Here is a 19758-nt window from a genome sequence, read left to right as displayed (position 1 = left end):
GAGAGCCCGCTCATTCCACCCTGCATCCGCCGCTAGGGAACGGAACTCCAAGGCGAACTCCTGGGCACTCCTCTTCCCCTGCCGGAGGCCGACCAGACGCTCCCCCGCCGCTTTCCCCTCCGGGGGATGGTCAAACACCGCCCTGAAGTGGCGGGAGAACTCGTCGTAGGTGATGGTGTTAGCGTCGATCCTCCTCCACTCCGCGTTGGCCCATTCCAACGCCTTCCCGGAAAGGCAGGAGATCAGGGCGGACACACTCTCGTGTCCCGAGGGCGCCGGGTGCACGGTGGCCAGGTAAAACTCCACCTGGAGAAGGAATCCCTGACACCCGGCCGCGGTCCCATCGTAGCCCCTCGGGAGCGAGAGTCGAACTCCTCGGGGTTCCGGAGCGGGAATGGGCTGAGTGGCCGATGGTGCGGGCAGGGAGGATGGCGGTGGAGGAGTCCCTCGGGTCTCCCAGCCTCGGATGGTGGTGATCACCTCCTGCAGTGCGGACCCCATCCGCAGGATCTGGTCATTCTGCTCACGGACCCTGTCCTCCAACGTCGCCTGTGCTGCTGCGGCTCCTGCTGATTCCATCGAGTATGGTGTGTGATTCTGTCAAGGTAGATGTAGGTGGGTGTGGTGGTGGAATCAGGCGCAGGACGCAGAACGTTCGTCCAAAAGACTTTAGTAGAGCACAACAAAACAATCACGAATAAATGCCCTGAGGCAAAACTCTGCACGTAGGCGAATAACAACGGGCGCACAAACAGGTGCGCAAAACACTCCAAACAAATGGAGAAAATGCTCAACCGAGCAAACAGTGGAAATACAGCCTACCGGCACGACAGTAAAACAATCACACACAACACTAGACAAACACAACGAGAACTTAAAGGACACTAAATACACTAAACGATAACAGGTGTACAACAATCAGACAAAAGCAAACGAACATAGAAACATGCAACGGTGGCAGCTAGTATTCCGGAGACGACGAACGCCGAAGCCTGCCCGAGCAAGGGAGAGAGGCAGCCTCGGCCGAAACCGTGACAATGACTTGGAATGAAATAATAAAGTCATCCAATAAACAAATGTAATATACACAAAAACGGAAATATTTTTTTAAAAGTAATATTAATAAATTATGGTTAATAACCAGCAAACGGGGCTGTGATCTTGTGAAACCCAGTAGATGTAAATAATCTAGCTAAAGCATTTAAGATCCTTAAAAGTCTATTGACGCACCCATGCGTCAACCTAATAAACATAACAATAAAAATACATATACATTTAAGCTAGAGATATCAGATATTTTGCATTGACTGCATCTCAATCTACTGCATCCACCTATGCCGGCCTTCCGCATCTGCGGTGGAAGGTGGCAGGGCTACAGCGGTGTTTGTCAGACCATGAGATATCCCGAAAATCGGCCTTCTCACGAAAATGTCTGTAACGTCCGAACGGTGTGGCCTATGACCCCCACAAGTTACCTGCCAAACATTTTCGCTTTTTACTCTTAATAAGTATTTAATCAACCGCTATATTTAACAAGTTTACCAAGGTCTTAGTTTTGTCCTCACACAACTTTTTTTATTCAACTTTTTCACCCTGGATGCTTTATCTGGACATAGATCTGCAGGACCCCCCCCCCCCCCCCCAGAAAATAGCTAAGTAAAATTATAACTTCTCATTGTAGTCACTGTACTCTTAATATACAGAATAACTATCGCCTTATGGTGAGGATAGCCGAGTTGCAAGCTCGGCTTCAGACGCAATCGTTAGGCGAGGGCAATAAGCATTTTCAGGTCTCACCTTCACCCGTTACCGGGTCTGAGCTGCCGAAACCTCCCACAATTAGCTCTGACAAATACAAACCCCTTGTCATTGGCGACACCATTACCCACAATATTAGACTTAAAAATAATCATCCAGTGATCATACATTGTTTACCAAGGGGCAGGGCTACCGACGTGAAGGCTAATCTGGTGCTGGCTGAGGCTAAAGCTGGCGAGTGTAGTTGGTATAGAGATATTGGTATCAGCGAGTAACTTAGCTAGAAAGAAGTGTTGGCATCGAGTAAATGTCTCTGGCCCCCTCCCAGTTAGGGTAAGATTTTAGCTCTACAGCAGTCTCGCACAACTCAATCGCTGGTTGAAAACAGTTTTTTGCCCCTCCCAAAAGATTGAATTTGTACATAACTGGCCCTCTTTCTGGGACTCCCCCACAAACAGGACCAAGCCTGGCCCGCTGAGGAGTGACAGACTCCATCCAAGCTGGAGGGGTGCTATCATCTTATCTATCAACATAGACAGGGCTCTAACTCCTCTAGCTCTACAATGAGATAGGTTGCAGGCCAGGCTGTTAGCCAGCCTGCCAGTAGCACAGTCAGTGTAGTCAGCTCAGCTTTCCCCATTGAGACCGTGTCTGTGCCTCGATCTAGGTTGGGCAAATCTAAACATGGCGGCGTTCGCTTTAGCAATCTCACTGGAATAAAGACCTCCTCCATTACTGACATTATTGAAAGAGATTGTGATAATATCTCACATCTCAAAATAGGACTACTTAACGCTAGATCACTCACTTCTAAGGAAATCATAGTCAATTAACTAAATAATCATAAAGATAATGATCATTAGAAAGCAAATTACGGACTCCTCTTTGAATCTGCGTATTTCTCCAAAACTCAGTTGTGCTGAGTCTGCACAGAACTGTCAGGACCTAGGATCAATGGAGACACTCAAGTTTTTTTATTCTGTATCTCTCGACACATTCATGAAAATAGTCATGGCCTCTAAACCTTCCAGCTGCCTACTGGACCCTATTCCAACTAAACTACTGAAAGAGCTACTTCCTGTGCTTGGCCCTCCTATGTTGAACATAATAAACATCTCCCTATCCTCTGGATGTGTACCAAACTCACTAAAAGTGGCAGTAAGAAAGCCTCTTCTGAAAAAGCCAAACCTTGACCCGGAAAATAAATAAAAACTATCGGCCTATATCGAATCTTCCATTCCTCTATTTTTATGGGGAAAAAGCTGTTGCGCAGCAACTCACTGCCTTCCTGGTGACAAACAATGTATACGAAACGCTCCAGTCTGGTTTTAGACCCCATCATAGTACTGAGACTGCAGTTGTGAAGGTGGTAAATTACCTTTTGATGGCATCAGACCAAATCTCTGCTTCTGTCCTCGTGCTCTTAGACCTTTGTGTCACTTTTGACACCATCGATCACCACATTATTTTGGAGAGATTGGAAACCCTAATTGGTCCACATGGACAAGTTGTTACCTGTTTTAGATCTTATCTGTCAGAAAGATATCAGTTCGTCTCTGTGGATGGTTTGTCCTCTGACAAATCAATGTTAAGTTGCGGTGTTCCTCACGGTTCAGTTTTAGGACCACTATTGTTTTCATTATATATTCTACCTCTTGGTGATGTCATTCGGAAACACAATGTCAACTTTCATTGCTATGTGGACGACACACAGCTGTACATCTTGATGAAACATGGTGAAGCCCCAAAATTGCCTAACCTGGAAGCCTGTGTTTCAGACATAAGGAAGTGGATGGCGGCAAATGTTTTACATTTAAATTCGGACAAAACAGAGATGCTAGTTTTAGGTCCCAAGAAACAAAGAGATCTGCTGTTTGATCTGACAATTAATCTTGATGGTTGTACAGTCATCTCAAATAACACTGTGAAGGACCTCTGAGTTACTCTGGACCCTGATCTCTCTTTTGACAAACATATCAAGAATATTTCAAGGGCAGCTTTTTTCTATCTTTGTAACATTGCAAAAATCAAAAACTCTTTGTCCAAAAATGAAGCAGGAAAGCTAATCCATGCTTTTGTCACTTCTAGATTTGTCTACTGCAATGCTCTACTCTCCGGCTACCTGGATAAAGCACTAAAAAAACGTAGAATCTTGACTAGAACCAAAAAAATCAATCATATTACTCCAATGCTAGCCTCTCTACACTGGCTTCCTGTTAGGCTAGTGTCACGAATTCCGCCGAGACAGCTCCTCCTCCTTGTTCGGGCAGGCTTCGGCGTTCGTCGTCCCCAGAGTACTAGCTGCTACCGTTTGATGTTCTCTATGTTTGTTTGGTTTTGTCTGTTTGGTGCACCTGTGTCTTATCACTTATTGATTATGTCACCTATAAGTTTCCTTTGGTTTTGTTTGTAGTTGTGTGTTGTTGTCCGCCTGTCCATTGGGGTTTTGGATTTTGCTCTGGTGTATTTAAGTGTATTGACGCACTGTTTGCGCATCGCTTATATTTTGTGTTTTACGCACTGTTTGCGTATCACTCGCCTCCGTTGCTTGAGGCCCGTTCTTTTGTATTGTCATATTTCTGACTAGTAAAGTCTGTTGGACTAAGCTTCTGTGTCCTGCGCCTGACTCCAACACCACATCCACTTCAAACACTGACAGAACAACACACCATCAATGGAGTCAGCAGGAACAGCGGCGGCGACCGAGCCGCTGGAGGATCGGGTCAGCTGCCAGGACGCCAGGATCCAGCAACTCGGCTCCGCCATGCAGGAGGTCATGAACACCCTGCGCCGATGGGAAAGGGGAGGCGTGCCCACACCTCCTCCTACATTACCACCACCATCGGCCAGTCCCACCAGATCTGTCCTTTGACCAGCTAGTGGACATGTCCATCTGTCTGGATACCCTGCTGGCCACCCGCGGACGTCCCGAGATGGGGCCGTCCATTCCATTCCCCAGCACCTCCGAGCCGAGCCCAATGGAGCTCGGGGGTGCTGGCGCTAGAGGGAGAAGGAGAGAGAATCCGAGGGGGGCCGTCCCCTGCACCAGCTATGGCCGTGGAGGACACACTGCGGCTAGGTGCTGGGGAGGGTCTCCAGGGAATCGGGACAACAGGTCGCGCACTGGAGAGTCATTTCAGGTGAGTAGGCGCCCCACTCACCCAGAGCTCTCTATTGTTCACTTTTGTATACCTGTAGTATTTCCTCAGGTTGCATCTCATTCCCAGCATAAGGCGCTAGTCGATTCAGGCGCAGCTGGGAATTTTATTGATCGGAAATGTTGTTCTAGGTTAGGGATTCCCCTCCTGCCCGTTGATGCACCCTTTCCTGTCCATGCCCTAGATAGCCGCCCGTTGGGGTCTGGGTTGATTAGGGAAGTCACAGCGCCACTAAAGATGAAGACGCAGGGGGGTCATGAGGAGATTATTCAGTTGTACCTAATTGACTCTCCTGCGTATCATGTGGTGCTGGGGCTTCCTTGGTTAGTCACCCATGACCCCACCATTTCGTGGCAACAGAGGGCTCTCAAGGAATGGTCTGGCCAGTGTGTTGGGCGATGTCTAGGTGTTTCCGTGGTGGCGACCACGGTGGAGAGTCCGAACCAAGTGCCCGCAATGCACATTCCCCCTGAGTATGAGGATTTGGCACTCGTGTTCAGCAAGACGAGGGCGACACGATTGCCACCTCATAGGCAGGGAGATTGTGCGATAAACCTCCAGACAGGTGCGGCACTTCCGCGGAGCCATGTGTATCCTCTGTCTCAAGAGGAGACGGCGGCTATGGAGACATACATAGCAAAGTCCCTGAAACAGGGATACATACGGCCTTCCACTTCCCCTGCGTCCTCGAGTTTCTTTTTTGTGAAGAAGAAAGATGGAGGTTTGCGCCCGTGTATTGATTATCATAGTCTCAATCAGATCACTGTGAAATACAGTTACCCTCTTCCCTTGATTGCGAGTATGACTGAATCATTACGCGGGGCGCGGTTCTTCACAAAACTGGATCTCAGGAGCGCTTATAACTTGGTGCGCATTAGGGAGGGGGATGAATGGAAGACAGCATTTAGTACCACCTCAGGTCATTATGAGTATCTTGTCATGCCATACGGGTTAATGAATGCTCCTTCAGTATTCCAATCATTTGTGGACTTGATCTTCCGGGACCTGCATGGGCAGGGAGTGGTAGTGTACATTGACGACATCTTAGTGTACTCTGCTACACGTGCCGAGCATGTAGCCCTGGTACGCCGAGTGTTGGGTAGACTGTTAGAGCATGACTTGTATGTCAAGGCAGAGAAATGTCTGTTTTTCCAGGAGTCCATCTCCTTCTTGGGTCATCGGTTGTCCGCGTCAGGGGTGAAGATGGAGATTGACCGTGTGTCAGCAGTGCGTAACTGGCAAACCCCAACCACTGGGAAAGAGGTGCAGCAGTTTTTGGGTTTTGCCAATTACTACCGGAGGTTTATCCGGGGTTTTGGACAGGTAGCAGCTCCCATTACTTCCCTGCTGAAAGGGGGCCCGGTGCGTTTGCAGTGGTCAGCTGAGGCGGACAGGGCGTTTTGTAAACTGAAAGACCTGTTCACCTCGGCTCCGGTGCTGGCGCACCCGGACCCCGCTTTAGCGTTCCAGGTAGAGGTGGACGCGTCAGAGGCCGGTATTGGGGCAGTACTGTCGCAACGCTCAGGCACGCCACCTAAGCTCCGTCCCTGCGCTTTTTATTCTAAGAAGCTCAGCCCGGCGGAGCGTAATTATGACGTAGGGGACAGGGAGCTGTTAGCTGTGGTTCAAGCCCTAAAGGTGTGGAGGCATTGGCTTGAGGGGGCTCAACACCCTTTTCTCATTCTGACCGACCATCGTAACCTGGAGTACATCCGGGCAGCTAGGAGATTAAACCCTCGTCAGGCTAGGTGGAACATGTTCCTGACCCGGTTCGTTTTTAAGATCACGTACATCCCAGGGTCCCAGAACGGTAAGGCAGACGCCCTGTCCCGGCGGTATGACACAGAGGAGAGGTCCATTGAGTCCACTCCCATACTGCCGGAGTCTTGTCTGGTGGCACCGGTGGTGTGGGAGGTCGATGCGGAAATTGAGCGGGCGTTACGCACCGACCCTTCTCCCCCAGAGTGTCCAGTGGGTCGGACGTACAGTGGGGAAAAAAAGTATTTAGTCAGCCACCAATTGTGCAAGTTCTCCCACTTAAAAAGATGAGAGAAGCCTATAATTTTCATCATAGGTACACGTCAACTATGACAGACAAATTGAGAAAAGAAAATCACATTGTAGGATTTTTTATGAATTTATTTGCAAATTATGGTGGAAAATAAGTATTTGGTCACCTACAAACAAGCAAGATTTCTGGCTCTCACAGACCTGTAACTTCTTCTTTAAGAGGCTCCTCTGTCCTCCACTCGTTACCTGTATTAATGGCACCTGTTTGAACTTGTTATCAGTATAAAAGACACCTGTCCACAACCTCAAATAGTCACACTCCAAACTCCACTCTGGCCAAGACCAAAGAGCTGTCAAAGGACACCAGAAACAAAATTGTAGACCTGCACCAGGCTGGGAAGACTGAATCTGCAATAGGTAAGCAGCTTGGTTTGAAGAAATCAACTGTGGGAGCAATTATTAGGAAATGGAAGACATACAAGACCACTGATAATCTCCCTCGATCTGGGGCTCCACGCAAGATCTCACCCCTTGGGGTCAAAATGATCACAAGAACGGTGAGCAAAAATCCCAGAACCACACGGGGGGACCTAGTGAATGACCTGCAGAGAGCTGGGACCAAAGTAACAAAGCCTACCATCAGTAACACACTACGCCGCCAGGGACTCAATTCCTGCAGTGCCAGACGTGTCCCCCTGCTTAAGCCAGTACATGTCCAGGCCCGTCTGAAGTTTGCTAGAGTGCATTTGGATGATCCAGAAGAGGATTGAGAGAATGTCATATGGTCAGATGAAACCAAAATAGAACTTTTTGGTAAAAACTCAACTCATCGTGTTTGGAGGACAAAGAATGCTGAGTTGCATCCAAAGAACACCATACCTACTGTGAAGCATGGGGGTGGAAACATCATGCTTTGGGGCTGTTTTTCTTCAAAGGGACCAGGACGAAGCATTTCAAGGTCCTGGAGTGGCCTAGCCAGTCTCCAGATCTCAACCCCATAGAAAATGTTTGGAGGGAGTTGAAAGTCCGTGTTGCCCAGCGACAGCCCCAAAACATCACTGCTCTAGAGGAGATCTGCATGGAGGAATGGGCCAAAATACCAGCAACAGTGTGTGAAAACCTTGTGAAGACTTACAGAAAACGTTTGACCTGTGTCATTGCCAACAAAGGGTATATAACAAAGTATTGAGAAACTTTTGTTATTGACCAAATACTTATTATCCACCATAATTTGCAAATAAATTCATAAAAAATCCTACAATGTGATTTTCTTGAAAAAAAATTCTCATTTTGTCTGTCATAGTTGACGTGTACCTATGATGAAAATTACAGGCCTCTCTCATCTTTTTAAGTGGGAGAACTTGCACAATTGGTGGCTGACTAAATACTTTTTTTCCCCACTGTACGTGCCGCTCGAGGTCCGTGATCGGCTCATTTATTGGGCTCATACGTCACCCTCCTCTGGACATCCAGGTATTGGCCGGACAATGCACTGTCTTAGTGTTAAATACTGGTGGCCAACATTGGCTAAGGACGTGAGGGTTTATGTCTCCTCCTGCTCGGTGTGCGCTCAGTGTAAGGCGCCTAGACACCTGCCCAGGGGGAAGTTACAACCCCTGCCCGTTCCACAACGGCCGTGGTCTCACCTCTCGGTGGACTTTGTCACGGACCTTTCCCCCTCCCAGGGGAATACCACTATTCTGGTCGTTGTGGATCGGTTCTCTAAAGCCTGTCATCTCATTCCTATGCCGGGTCTCCCTACTGCCCTACAGACCGCTGAGGCTTTGTTCACCCACGTCTTCCGGCACTACGGTGTTCCCGAGGATATAGTGTCTGATCGGGGTCCCCAGTTCACCTCTAGAGTCTGGAGGGCGTTCATGGAATGATTACCTCGGGTTACCACCCGGAGAGTAATGGGCAGGTGGAGAGAGTAAACCAGGATGTGGGTAGGTTTCTGAGATCCTATTGCCAGGGCCGGCCGGAGGAGTGGTCGGGGTATGTCCCCTGGGCAGAGATGGCTCAGAACTCTCTCCGCCACTCCTCTACTAACCTGACCCCTTTTCAGTGTGTGTTAGGTTATCAGCCAGTTCTGGCACCATGGCATCAGAGCCAGATCGAGGCTCCTGCGGTGGATGAGTGGTTTCGGCGCTCGGAGGAGACGTGGAACGCTGCCCACGTCCATCTGCAGCGGGCCATCCGCAGGCAGAAGGCGAGTGCCGACCTCCACCGCAGTGAGGGTCCAGTCTACGCCCCTGGAGATCGAGTCTGGCTCTCGACTCGAAACCTGCCCCATCGCCTGCCCTGCCGGAAGCTTGGCCGGCGGTTTGTGGGGCCATTTAAAGTCCTGAGGAGATTGAATGAGGTGCGTTACAGGTTGCCACTGCCCAATGACTATCACATTAACCCCTCATTCCATGTGTCTCTCCTGAGGCCGGTGGTAGCTGGTCCACTCCAGGAGAGTGAGATAAGGGAGACCCCTCCGCCCCCACTGGACATCGAGGGGGCTCCGGCGTACTCAGTCCGGTCCATCGTGGATTCGAGACGTCGGATGGGGGGTCTACAATATCTCGTGGAGTGGGAGGGGTACGGTCCGGAGGAATGGTGCTGGGTGCCTCGGAGGGACATTTTAGATCCATCCCTCCTGACTGAGTTCCATCGTAGTCATCCTAAGCGCCCTGCTCCACGTCCTCCTGGCCGTCCCCGAGGCCGGGGTCGGCGCACGGCTGGAGCCGCGCGTCAAGGGGGGGGTACTGTCACGAATTCCGCCGAGACTGCTCCTCCTCCTTGTTCGGGCAGGCTTCGGCGTTCGTCGTCCCCGGAGTACTAGCTGCTACCGTTTGATGTTCTCTATGTTTGTTTGGTTTTGTCTGTTTGGTGCACCTGTGTCTTATCACTTATTGATTATGTCACCTATAAGTTTCCTTTGGTTTTGTTGGTAGTTGTGTGTTGTTGTCCGCCTGTCCGTTGGGGTTTTGGATTTTGCTCTGGTGTATTTAAGTGTATTGACGCACTGTTTGCGCATCGCTTATATTTTGTGTTTTACGCACTGTTTGCGTATCGCTCGCCTCCGTTGCTTGAGGCCCGTTCTTTTGTATTATCATATTTCTGACTAGCAAAGTCTGTTGGACTAAGCTTCTGTGTCCTGCGCCTGACTCCAACACCACATCCACTTCAAACACTGACAGCTAGGGCTGATTTCAAGGTTTTACTGGTAACATACAAAGCATTACATGGACTTCCTCCTACCTATCTCTCCGATTTGGTCCTACCGTACATACCTACATGTACGCTACGGTCCCAAGACACAGGCCTCCTTATTGTCCCGAGAATTTCTAAGCAAACAGCTGGAGGCAGGGCTTTCTCCTATAGAGCTTAATTTTTATGGATTGGTTTGCCTATCCATGTGAGAGACGCAGACTCGGTGTCGACCTTTAAGTCTTTACTGAAGACTCATCTCTTCAATAGTGTAGTCTGGCCCAGGGTTGTGAAGCTGAATGGCAAGGCATTGGAGTGACGAACTGCCCTTGCTGTCTCTACCTGTCTCTGCCTGTCCGGCTCCCCTCTCTCCACTGGGATTCTCTGCCTCTGACCTTATTACAGGGGCTGAGTCACTTGCTTACTAGTGCTCTTCCATTATGTCCCTAAGAGGGGTGCGTCACGTCATGCCAGGCTTTATTCGCTATACTCTACTTGTGTGGGTTGAGTCACTGACATGATCTTCCTGTCCAGTTTTGCGCCCCCTCTGGCTAGCGTGGTGGAGGAGATCTTTGTGGGCTATACTCAGCCTTGTCTCAGGGTAATTAGTTGGTGGTATGTTGGTACCCCTCTAGTGGTGTGGGGCTGTGCTTTGGCAAAGTGGCTGGGCTTATATCCTGCCTGGTTGGCCCTGTCCGGGGGTATCGTCAGACAGGGCCACGGTGTCCCCCGACCCCCCCTATCTCAGCCTCCTGTATCTATGCTGTTATAGTCTATGTGCCGGGGGGCTAGGGTCAGTCTGTCGTATCTAGTAAAATTCTCCTGTCTTATCTGGTGTCCTGTGTGAACTTAAACTGACAGATTTTGATGGGGATTTTTTTATTATGTTACATAAATTGACGCACCGTTGCGTCAATTGACTCTAGGGGTTTAAACTGCAAAAAGACAGAGGTCATCTTGATTGTCACTTGCACCATCATAAACAACATCAGCTTTTCTGCATCATTTTTGGACAAAAAGTTTCAGATTTTTGCAATGCAACAAAGACGGAAAAAAGCTGTCCTTTAAATAGTCTTGATATGTTCGTCAAAAGAGAGATCAGGGTCCAGAGTAACGCTGAGGTCCTTCACAGTTTTATTTGAGATGACTGTACAACCATCAAGATTAATTGTCAGATCAAACAGCAGATCTCTTTGTTTCATGGGACCTAGAACAAGCATCTCTGTTTTGTCTGTTTGTTTTTTTTAAAAAGTAAAACATTTGCCGACATCCACTTCCTTATGTCTGAAACACAGGCTTCCAGGGTAGGCAATTTTCGAAATCGGTAAGCACAGGAAGTATCAATGTTTATTCCAATTATTCAATTACACTCAGGATACAACATGTTTGTGAGCAACCCAGTTTTGAGACTGCCTAGCAATGTGTGTGTGTGTGTGTGTGTGTGTGTGTGTGTGTGTGTGTGTGTGTGTGTGTGTGTGTAGTAGACATAATTGTGTAGACCTTTGAGAAGTGAGCCTCAATTGAAAAGACCTTGGCCTTTAGTATAGAAATAGTTGTTGCATGTGAAAGCCAGCATTTGTGTCACGATCGTCGGAGGAAGTGGACCAATGCGCAGCGTGATAAGTGAACATACTTATTTATTAATTCACCACACGAACAAAACAACAAACGATACGAATCGTGAAGTCCTTGGTTACAGACACAAACCATACAGAACAAGATCCCACAACACACTGTGGAAAACAGGCTGCCTAAGTATGGTGCCCAATCAGAGACAACAAGCAACAGCTGATACACGTTGCCTCTGATTGAGAACCACACCGGCCAACATAGAAACACAAAAGCTAGATAATAAACCTAGAACACAAAACACATAGAAACAACACACCCTGGCTCAACAAAACAGAGTCCCAGAGCCAGGGCGTGACAATTTGTGCATTTTCTATTATGTATGATGGTAGAGGAAGACAGAGGGAGAAGGTAAGGCTGTAAAATGGAGAGAAGGTCAAAGTTGGAGTGGCAGACAAATAAAGAGAGAGAAGGATGCCCTGACCTCTCAGAATATGGTGTCCAGCACTGGCACTCTGTGTCCTAATGTTGAATGAAGGATTGTAGGGACCCTGAACTCCAATCCTTACCCTCACCAGGGGCCCATAACCACACTGACCTCAGTGTAAAATTAGTTCCTCAATCCCTCAGGTGTGTGTTTGTGGTTGTGTATGTGTATGTGCGGATGGGCGGGTGCATGTACGGATGTTGACCTGCAAACTTGTGTCTGTGTGCTTGTGTGTGTCTATTACGATGGAGTCCCCATGGGAACAGGAAAATTACTTTCTGACCCTGCCGCCCATCAGGAGCTGCTGTCACAATGGAAAGAGAGTGGTAGTGTTGGGGTGGAAGAGAGAGAGAGAATAAGAGAGAGAGCGAGAGAGCGAGAGAGCGAGAGAGAGAGCGAGAGGGAAAGAGGTGTGATGTGAGGTGCCCAAGGGTTCTGTAATTATAACAGAACTTGTGTAACCATGGGAACCTGACAGGGAGAGAGCAGGACCCCCCTCGTGATTCCCTTACATACACTACATGACCAAAAGTATATGGACACCTGCTCGTCGAACTTCTCATTCCAAAATCATGGGCATGAATATGCTATTACATTTACATTTACGTCATTTAGCAGACACTCTTATCCAGAGCGACTTACAAATTGGTGCATTCACCTTATAGCCAGTGGGATAACCACTTTACAATTTATTTTTATTTTTTTATTTTTTTATTTTATTTTTTTTGGGGGGGGGGGGGGTGGGTTGGGGTAAGGGGGGGGGGGGGTAGAAGGATTACTTTATCCTATCCCAGGTATTCCTTAAAGAGGTGGGGTTTCAAATGTCTCCGGAAGGTGGTGAGTGACTCCGCTGTCCTGACGTCGTGAGGGAGCTTGTTCCACCATTGGCGTGCCAGAGCAGCGAACAGTTTTGACTGGGCTGAGCGGGAACTATGCTTCCGCAGAGGTAGGGGAGCCAGCAGGCCAGAGGTGGATGAACGCAATGCCCTCGTTTGGGTGTAGGGACTGATCAGAGCCTGAAGGTACGGCTATAACAGTCGGTCACTGATGTTGGGCGATTAGGCCTGGCTTGTAGTCAGCGTTTCAATTAATCCCAAAGGTGTTCGATGGGGTTGAGGTTAGGCCAGTCAAGTTCTTCCACACCGATCTCAACAAAACCATTTCTGTATGGATCTTGCTTTCTGTACAGGGGCATTGTCATGCTGTAACAGGAAAGGGCCTTCCCCAAACTGTTGCCACCAAGTTGGAAGCACAGAATCGTCTATTATGTCATTGTATGCTGTAGCGTTAAAATTTCCCTTCACTGGAACTAAGGGGCCTAGCCCGGACCATGAAAAACAGCCCCAGACCATTATTCCTCCTCCACCAAACTTTACAGTTGGCACTATGCATTGGGGCAGGTAGCGTTCTCCTGGCATCCGCCAAACCCAGATTAGTCTGTCGGACTGCCAGATGGTGAAGCGTGATTCATCACTCCAGAGAACACGTTTCCACTGCTTCAGAGTCCAATAACGGTGAGCTTTACACCACTCCAGCCGACGCTTGGCATTGCGCATGGTGATCTTAGGCTTGTTAACACCCTGCAGGCCATTATAATAGTAATGTTGCTAAGTTGTCTAAAGAGCTAACCCATCACCCATAGTGACTAACTACTGTTGTTAGATAACCCACTGTCCTTAACCCTCATATAAGGTGACTGTGCCAGCCTACGTAGATCATCAAACCTCACCATGGCCTCACACACTCGGGCTCCAACCGTGTTTTCACTTCAAAGGCTGTACTGTTGGCACCGTGGCCATGTCTTAGGAACTGTGGTTACAGAGAGGGGAGATCACAGACAACTATTTCCTCTGATAAATAAATAATAGGAGCTCATTAATCAGCATCCAACTGATGGCCACATCCAGACATACGATGCTGTAGCAGGAAAATGCTGGGCTTTGATAGCGCCTGCCCACGCAAGACCCACACCTAATTAGCCTTCAGGAGCTTGGGTATATGAAGTCCATCATAGAAGGTTTAGTCTGCTCTGTCATGAAATGTGAAGGAAGAGAGGAGGCCCTACATTGGATGTAACTATTATTTTATTCTTATCTGTTCTCTTTTTTCTCAAAGTGCAAACTCTCAGAGAGAGAGATAATGTGATGATGTTGTAAACCTTCAACCTCTCAGAGAGAGATGACGTGATGATGTTGAAAACCTTCGACCTCTCAGAGAGAGATGACGTGATATTGTACAGGGGGTATTAGACCATCTGAGGAAAGAGATGATTATGGGTTTAAACAATGTGAGAGAAAACAATGTGAAAGCTGTTCCCTGTAGATGACGGAGAGATGAAGGGGACATTAACCAGGTCACTTCCCTCCTCTTCTACACCTCTGAAATGCTTTAAGAGGACAACTTCAAATGCCTTCCTCCTGGGAATTCTTTGTCTTACATTGTGTTTTTTCCCCTCCCTTTCACCCCCAAGGAGGCCATTTTGCACCATTGTGTCAGCACGGCATTGCCTCAATGCACGGTGGGATTAAAGACATGCATATTCAGCTATATTTCCAAGTGATTTATACGAGGGCATTGGAGGGTTGTATACTGGTGTCATTGTTTGACTTCCCAAATCATATATTATTACCAGCAATTAAGTACCTTATTGTGATTGTTTTCAATTAAAAATTGTCAAAATAATCAAAAATAGCTTCTTAGCAAAGAGCAATTTATCAAGCAAGAACTTTGCTAGGACTGTTTGGGAGTGGTCTTTGTGGGGAGGGGAAAACGGAAAACTAGCTGTTATTGGCAGAGTGGTTTGGAACTCTCTTTCTTATTGGTCTATTAACTAATTTACTGCCTGATGATGTCACCAGACAGGCCAAAACTCCATCCCACCATAACAGGCTAACATTTCAGGCAGTCTTTTCAAACACTAAAAGGGTATTATCATCAATTTCACAATTTCACAGTATCATTCCAGCCTCATAGTGTGTAAATGTATATAAAACACAGGGCAATCATGTTTTTTTTCTGCACTGGGGCTTTTAAGTCAGAATGTGCAACACCCAAATGTTAGTTTATCAATGCTTTGAAAAGTGTTACTTTAACACTATTTGAGATTATCACATACAGTATAATCTCTAAGAAAGTGTTCAATTTAACACTGTGGGTGTTGAAATTCCGATCCCAAATCTGCTATGTGTACTGTATATCCACAAAGATAATTAATAATATTTCATTTAATTTGTAAAGCGCTTTTCTCACACCCAAGGCGCTGAAGAAAATAATAAATAATAAAAACAATGCAAAACGCAGAACATTGTAAGCAGACAACAATCAAAGTGTCGTCAGATCCGGTGGACAGGAGAACATAATTAAAATAGGTCCTTGAATGCTTTTCTGAACAGCTCAGTCTTTAGCTGTGCCTTAAACGAGGCCAGAGACTCTGCAGCCCTGACAGTGACTGGAAGTGTGTTCCACAGCCGAGGAGCCGCACAACTGAAAGCACTATCACCCATAATTTTTTGTGTGCTGTGGAGCTGCTGAAGGGAGATGGACCTGGAGGAGCGAAGGGTGCATGTGGGGCAGGAAGGTAGGATGAGGTCAGACAGTTACTTGGGTCCAGAGTTGTACTATAGATGCACTTTAGATGTACTGTAGATGTGCTAACAGCCTTAGTTGTTAGCGACCATATTGTATTCTCTGCATTCTCTGTGTAATTGAAGTCTGTATGAGTTAGCTTCAGTAACTATTTGATTTAGTGTCTCTGTATTGACTTCATTACATTGTTTCTTCGGATAGCCTTATGTATTCATTAGTAGAGTCTATTTGTCTTTGCCTAGTCATCACAGATGCTGTTCTATAAGTCTGCTTCGGAAATTGATTTCCAAAACTTTCAGAAAATATTTTAGATTCTTTGCGGCTTTCGCTTTTGTTTGACAAATTGTAATTCAATTATTTACATTGTATCTGTCACGTTCGTTGAGTACAGGATTGGACCAAGGGCAGTGTGGTATGCGTACATGTTCGTTTATTGAATAAACACCGTACAAAACAACAAAAGCAACGTAACGTGAAGTTCTAAAGGCTAACATCAAACAAGCCAAACACACAGAAACAAGATCACACAAAACAGGTAGGCAACATGGCTACCTAAGTATGATCCCCAATCAGAGACAACGATCGACAGCTGCCTCTGATTGGGAACCACACCCGGCCAACATAGAAATACACATTCTAGAAACTATCAACATTCACACCCTGACCAAACTAACAAGAAACAACAGGCATTAAAGGGTGTGACAGTATCATCGTACAGAAGGTCAATTAATGTAGTTTTGATTTCCCTCATAGCTCTTCAATCCTTCGCAAATACGCACATACTCATACAGTATGTCTGTCTGCTTGTGCACACACACAACTTATTTTTTTCTCTCTATCTTTGTTTCCAGACCTCCATCACCACAGTGAACATAGTGGTGACTGATGTCAACGATAACAACCCTAAGTTTGACCTGAACCTGCCCAGAAACCTCACTGTCCAGGAGGAGGAGGCAAACATGTTTGTGGGTCAAGTCACGGTAAGCACATCTGATGGGCTAAAGATGCACACAATGTCGTAGTATGTTGTTGCAAATTCACATGAATACCTTGAACATGAATACGAAGAAAAACAACATTCCTTTCACCTGCCATTTCATGGTATTTCCCTTCTTTCCACCTTTCTACCTGGCACGTCTTTACTAAGCAGGCCTTCTTGACCCTTCCTCGAACCCAGCTACTTCCAACGTCCCATCGGTGTCAACAGCAACGCACGTGGTGATAACTCCAACAGGCTCTAATTGATCTTTGCTAAAAGATCAAAATATGTTTTTGAGTTGGGATCAAAATTATTACTTTTCCCTAGTGACGTCAGAACTTTGGTTTGGGCTGCACTCTGATAACTGGTAACACATGAAGAGTTAAAGGGCAATTCCACCACAACCTCATTTTCAGTATCTCCTGCACATTACCAGTGTCTACATGCAGTTTGTGAAAACGGCTTATTTCTACGTTTTGTAGGAAAAAAATAGTTACGAAGTTCTACCCGATGATATCATCAAAAGTTAAAACATTTTATAAACAGTGATTTTCAAACACTATGAGATTCGCGGTGACGTGAGGAGAAAGAAAATACCCTCCCTCTGGCAAGAAACTCGTTGCAGGTTTTGAAAATCACAGTTTTTAAAAAACATTTAATCCTACCATGTAGGACCTTTCTTCTTGGTTTTTAAACTACAGATCATAGGAACGGGCCTTTTTTTACATATGTAGACACTAGTATGGTGCTGTAGATAATGAATATAAGGTTGTAAAGTGGCCGAATTGCCCTTTAATTGTAAGAGGCTTTTGGATGCTTTATTTACACATGCCCACTACTTAGTGTAGTTATTACCAGAACCATCAACCTACATAACTATGACCCTGATTATTGCTGCATCTGGCCCTTTATCTGAGTATAAATCTAACTATTATAATAAGTTGTCAATATCACATTATTACCTCTTCATTTCATTACTTATAATGGAATATTTAAATACTCTTGAAATGCAAAAAGCCTACAATGGATTTTTAATTACCCAAAGTACACTTAACTTTGTTAATGTGACCTCTCCTGTGAGGGCCCTGCTGGACTGCAGTTGAGTGGAAACTCTTATATATATATATATATATATATATATATATATATATATATATTTTTTTTTTTTTTAACCTTGTTTAACTTTTAACTTTGTTTGGAACATGGGGTAAGTGTTTATTCTGAAAAACAGTAACAACAAATGCTGAGAAAGAAAAAACAAATATACAGTTTTCCTAGCCAAGACCATGTTGCATCAAGACCATGTTTAAAAAAGAAGAAATACAAACTTCCATAACTTTTGTATTCATTCATTTAATCTGTGGAATGGTTACGGTTCTGCAGAGGGATATGATAGGTAGGTCAAACTCCCACTAAATTGTATGTTCACCCACACTGTGCCATAGCAGATCAGTGAATGACAATTTACATACAATAATGATTCCTTTTTAAAGTGTTAGAAGGGAGATAAGGGTAATTTGTATGGGAACGGGAGCTCCTCAAGGTGAGAGTTACTTTGTGTTTCATCATGCTGACACACATTCTAATCTCTCTTCACATCCACCAACCCTGGAACACCAAGACTGATCTCTGACTTTAAAGGTCCCACATCTCTATTATTTAGTTTGCTAAGTTACTCCCATAGACTACATATGGCACATAAATTGATAGAGGAAGTAATACATACACAACAAATGCATTGGTGCATTTTATTCAAAAATAAAGCTGTTTCTTCTCCATGGGCTATTTAAGTCTGGCCCTTGAGTTGCACAGCTATGCTGGTTGTTATACTTCACCAACTTTACTTGACCACCAGAGTCATAACACGTTATGGCACAGTCATAACCATGTCACAATATGTCATAACAGCTGACATAACCTGTCATAACCTTTCATAATATGGTCATAGCACTGTCAAGACACACGCATTTAGACCTGTTGTGACATATATTGCGTTATTTTATGGCTGGTTATGACACCTACATAATAGTGTCAAAACCCACAAAACATACCACACAAGGCAAAACATTCAATTTTACCATAGCCTACGTGTCAGCAGTATGTTTATGTTTTTTATAACATTTTCTGCAATTTACCATATTTAATTATCATTGTAATTGTGCACACATTGATGTCAGACATGCACCTACCCCAATGCTCTGTTTCTGATGTCTGGGATGAATGTAGGAGCAGATTTCAGGAGCAGGACAAGACACCCTCCTTTTGACTGATGACTGACATAAGGGCATGTACGTGATAGGCTTATCGGGCTTATATGATTATGATGGTCATAATGCTTCTTGACAGTGTCATGAAGTGCATTTTCTTAGTCCAAGTAAAGTGACACAGATGGTCATAATGCTTTATGACAGTGTCATAAAGTGTATTTTCTACAAGTTATTTAAAGAATACATTGTAAAGAATTAATTACATCAACAACAAAGGAATCAACAACAATGGATTTGACAGGGAAATGTTGAATTAATGTGGGTTTTGACACTCTTATGTAGGTGTCATAACCAGCCATAAAATAACACGATATATGTCACAACAGGTGTAAATACAGTTGAAGTCGGAAGTTTACATACACCTTAGCCAAATACATTTAAACTCAGTTTTTCACAATTCCTGACATTTAATCCTAGTAGGTTCACCACTTTATTTTAAGAATGTGAAATGTCAGAATAATAGTAGAGAGAATTATTTATTTCAGCTTTTATTTCTTTCATCACATTCCCTGTGGGTCAGAAGTTTACATACACTCAATTAGTATTTGGTGGCATTGCCTTTACATTGTTTAACTTGGGTCAAACGTATCGGTTAGCCTTCCACAAGCATCCCACAATAAGTTGGGTGAATTCTGGCCCATTCCTCCTGACAGAGCTGGTGTAACTGAGTCAGGTTTGTAGGCCTCCTTGCTCACACACACTTTTTCAGTTCTGCCCACACATAGGATTGAGGTCAAGGCTTTGTGATGG

The 19758-nt window shown here is 45.7% G+C and overlaps 1 protein-coding gene across 1 annotated transcript in view; it reads left to right on the top strand.

Moving 5' to 3' along the window:
- The window catches only part of LOC311129322 (protocadherin-15-like), a gene marked incomplete at both ends in the record, with an annotated part of 432090 nt that overhangs the window by 224926 nt on the left and 187406 nt on the right, over nt 1-19758 (top strand). Inside the window, one exon of the mRNA XM_084161599.1 lies at nt 16614-16742. Within this exon, the coding sequence (XP_084017725.1) occupies nt 16614-16742 (129 nt within the window). The remainder of the gene's footprint in view (nt 1-16613; nt 16743-19758) is intronic.

Source organism: Coregonus lavaretus, assembly GCF_964263955.1.
Source record: "Coregonus lavaretus genome assembly, chromosome: 1".
Classification (NCBI taxonomy): Eukaryota; Metazoa; Chordata; class Actinopteri; order Salmoniformes; family Salmonidae; genus Coregonus; species Coregonus lavaretus.
Note: the sequence above shows the minus strand (reverse complement) of the source record. Positions and strands in the feature narration are given on the sequence as shown.